The following is a 3,137-nucleotide window of genomic DNA, read 5'->3' as shown; positions in this document are numbered from 1 at the left end:
CTTATCCAATAGGAAATTTTAATTAAGCAATAAATGTAATCTATATATGAAGTATGTAAATTTGATGTATGTTGTATAATTATTCGTCTATTGTTTCCAGCGGTGATCATGACATGGCTTGCCCATATGTGGGTACTTTAAAATGGATTCGCATGCTCAATTTGACCGTCGAAGACAATTGGAGACCTTGGAATGTCGATGGCCAAGTTGCGGGGTTGGTTTTGAGGTCTTGATCATATTGTGTATTTATTGCATGGTGTAATTCTCAATATTTCAATATACTTTGTTCTTTACAGATACACAGAGAAGTACAAGAATAATGACTTCAATCTCACATTTGCAACAGTCAAGGCAAGAGAAGTTTGATTGTGCTCTTTCTCACAACTCGTAGTGACTTGAAGAAAAATAAGAAATAAGTAATTTTTTTTTGCCTTCTTTATTTGCAGGGTGCAGGACACACATGTGCAGAATACAAGCCTAAGGAATGTCTTGCGATGCTCCAGCGGTGGATCTCTCGACGTTCTTTATAGGTATAGATAGATGGGCAAGTTTTCAGAATTCATTAATTACACCATTTTACCATCATTATCTCCACTGGTGGACCCACAGTGGGTCTTGGTGGATCACTTGACCCACCAACTTAAAATTGAGTTTTTTTTTTATTTTTTTTTAAATAAATGGAAATTAGATTTGAAGCAAACGAACTCTAGCTCGAAAAATCTGAAAACTTTAAATGAAGTTTTAAGTTTTTAAAGAACGTGAAAGATTCATTCATCAAAAGTTATATGCCTCTTTTTTTGGGGAAATTTGTATTTTTTTAATGATTTCTTTTGTATTTTCTTATGAAATGGAGTTAGAGATCCATTTAAGCGCTTCAATTTCTATCTTGTTTCGGCGATTTTATGGTAATGGATTCTTGCTGTGATTTGTCTTTGTATGAATTAGAATGTGCATTTGATAATTTAATATTTAGAATTTCTGTAATTTTTGTACTTTCACTTGAATTAATTGTGATGGAACAATAATTTAAACGTAAATATGCCTTTTTTTTATGATCACAATGTTAATGAAAGGAATATTTGAGATAAAAGTGATGAAAATGATGTTGGGGATAAAAAGGATGACAAATATAGTGGTATTTATATAAACGTAAATTTGTATTTTTTGCAAGTTTAATTGTGCCCCACTAACTTAAAATGTCTACGTCTGCCACTGATAGTCTCAACAAATATAATGTATTTTTAAGGTTCAGCTAATGACACTTGTTATTTTTAAGACGTAATTCAATTGTATTTAGCTTTGGAGTACAACATTGACTTGTAATGTTATGAATTTGTTAAATTTCTTCCAACTTCAATTGGGTTACGTTGAATGACATGAATTGAATTACTTCATATCATTATGTCTTCGAGATTTACTAGCAAATTAAATAATTGAAACGTTTGAAAACAAGTGAAAAGCAGCAATTAATATTTTATTGTACTAAAAATTTGGCTTATAAGTTTTTTCACACAAGTGGATAATATCGAAGCATATCTTAATTAAACAAGAATTAGGTCGTATCTAATTTGTAGGCTTTATAAAATTAGTTTTGTATTCTTATATAAGAAATGACAAAAAACATATGGTACAAATAGTAACTAAAATAGGTTTTCATCATAACAAAATATAATAATTTTGGATTTTTCTCTAGAACATTTAGTCAGTTATAGGTAAACTAAAGCAGAGCCTACCTAGGCGTAGGAGTGGCAATACACAAGTCGGCCTATGCCAAGGAGTGGCAACGAACCGAGCCGATTCAGGCTATATATCCACGAGCTTCGCTTATCAAAAAGAAGAGCGGAGCTTAAGATCGTGCTTGGGATTGGGTACTTAACGTTCTAGTAGACAGAATTAAAATTGTAAATGAACAACTTGTTACATATACAATTTTTTTAAAAAGAATATTATTAAGAAAATAATAGATTATGAATATAACGAAATTAAATACCATTTACTTGACTAGACAGAATTTCTACATACTGATTTTGGATTCGATAATGAGCATCTTTTCAATCCTTTATACAAGTTAAACTTTTTTAAATGTCTTATTTGAGTCGATTTTTGAAATCGAATAGATCTCGGCCACTTGCACTAAGAGCAAAATCGGATGCTACAATGCTAACTGGAAGTATTAATAGATCACATGCAATGGCAAAATGGGATATATCCATTCGTGACTTCTCCAAAAATACTGTAAATCTAAATCCATTGCATCAACCGGATTTATGGTTCGAACCATTTGATTTTGACTTAATTGTATGTCCGAGTTTATAAAATTTAGTAATTAGTGCTTCATAGCATTCATAAGATTTGATCAATATGTAACTTGAATTCCATTTACGTCTTACGTCAATTACAATTTTTTTTGGATTCCATAGAAAATTGAGTACAATATTTTTCAAAAGCTTATTTCATACTAAGTGACATAGTAATATATATTAATTCTACATATTTGTTTGCTAATGTGTTTCATCCCATATTGCACAATTAAATTAAGCTCTTGATTGATTCCCATTTTTTCAAAAATGCATTTTTCCAAAATTTATCTTCAACCATACATTCTTCTATAAAATAATTATACACGTATCTGAAAAACTTTTCCTTACTTTCTAACTACACATTCTTCAAAACATCACTATTTCATAATATATTTTATCCCAGAAATGGGAATCAAACAGGGGCTAAATATATGATATACACAACAAACATGAAATAGAAAAAAACCAAAATTTTTATTAAGAACTCAACATAATTTATCATTTACAGGTTTGTTAACGCTTGCATTATTAAATGTAAAACTAAGAATTTTAGATTCACAATGATATTCTTTATACTTTGCATAACAACATTAAATATGTTATTAGCATTACAAGGGAACTCAGTTATTTAAAAAACAATTATTATTTTATGTATTATTCAAGATAAGTCCATATAGTTAGTAGGGATCACAAAAATACCCGTCAAATCGATACCCACGGGGCCTCGCCACGTTTACCCTCTTAATCGGGTAATTGGGTAGGGTACGAGACGGAGAATTCTGCCATGAGGTGGGTACGTTAACAAGGCCTTGTCCCACCCCTGCCCCCCCCTTTTTT

At 30.8% G+C, this 3,137-nt stretch overlaps 1 protein-coding gene across 1 annotated transcript; it reads left to right on the top strand.

The window, feature by feature from the left end:
• Nucleotides 1–92: 92 nt before the first annotated feature.
• LOC111372833 (serine carboxypeptidase-like 18) lies at nt 93–1,062 on the top strand. The gene is made up of 3 exons (XM_022995248.1): nt 93–214; nt 297–351; nt 447–1,062. Exons 1-3 carry the CDS (start codon nt 114–116, stop codon nt 528–530), a joined length of 240 nt encoding a protein of 79 aa, XP_022851016.1. The 5' UTR covers nt 93–113; the 3' UTR covers nt 531–1,062.
• Nucleotides 1,063–3,137: the final 2,075 nt, after the last annotated feature.

Source organism: Olea europaea, unplaced genomic scaffold (assembly GCF_002742605.1).
Source record: "Olea europaea var. sylvestris unplaced genomic scaffold, O_europaea_v1 scaffold10360, whole genome shotgun sequence".
NCBI lineage: Eukaryota > Viridiplantae > Streptophyta > Magnoliopsida > Lamiales > Oleaceae > Olea > Olea europaea.
Note: the sequence above shows the minus strand (reverse complement) of the source record. Positions and strands in the feature narration are given on the sequence as shown.

What these genes read in the sequence shown, in the direction of transcription:
- LOC111372833 (XM_022995248.1), top strand. Translation starts at nt 114, where the DNA reads ATGGCTTGCCCATATGTGGGTACTTTAAAATGGATTCGCATGCTCAAT. An exon ending in GTCGATGGCCAAGTTGCGGG is followed by an intron (nt 215 to 296) that starts GTTGGTTTTGAG and finishes TGTTCTTTACAG; the next exon opens with ATACACAGAGAAGTACAAGA. An exon ending in TCACATTTGCAACAGTCAAG is followed by an intron (nt 352 to 446) that starts GCAAGAGAAGTT and finishes CTTTATTTGCAG; the next exon opens with GGTGCAGGACACACATGTGC.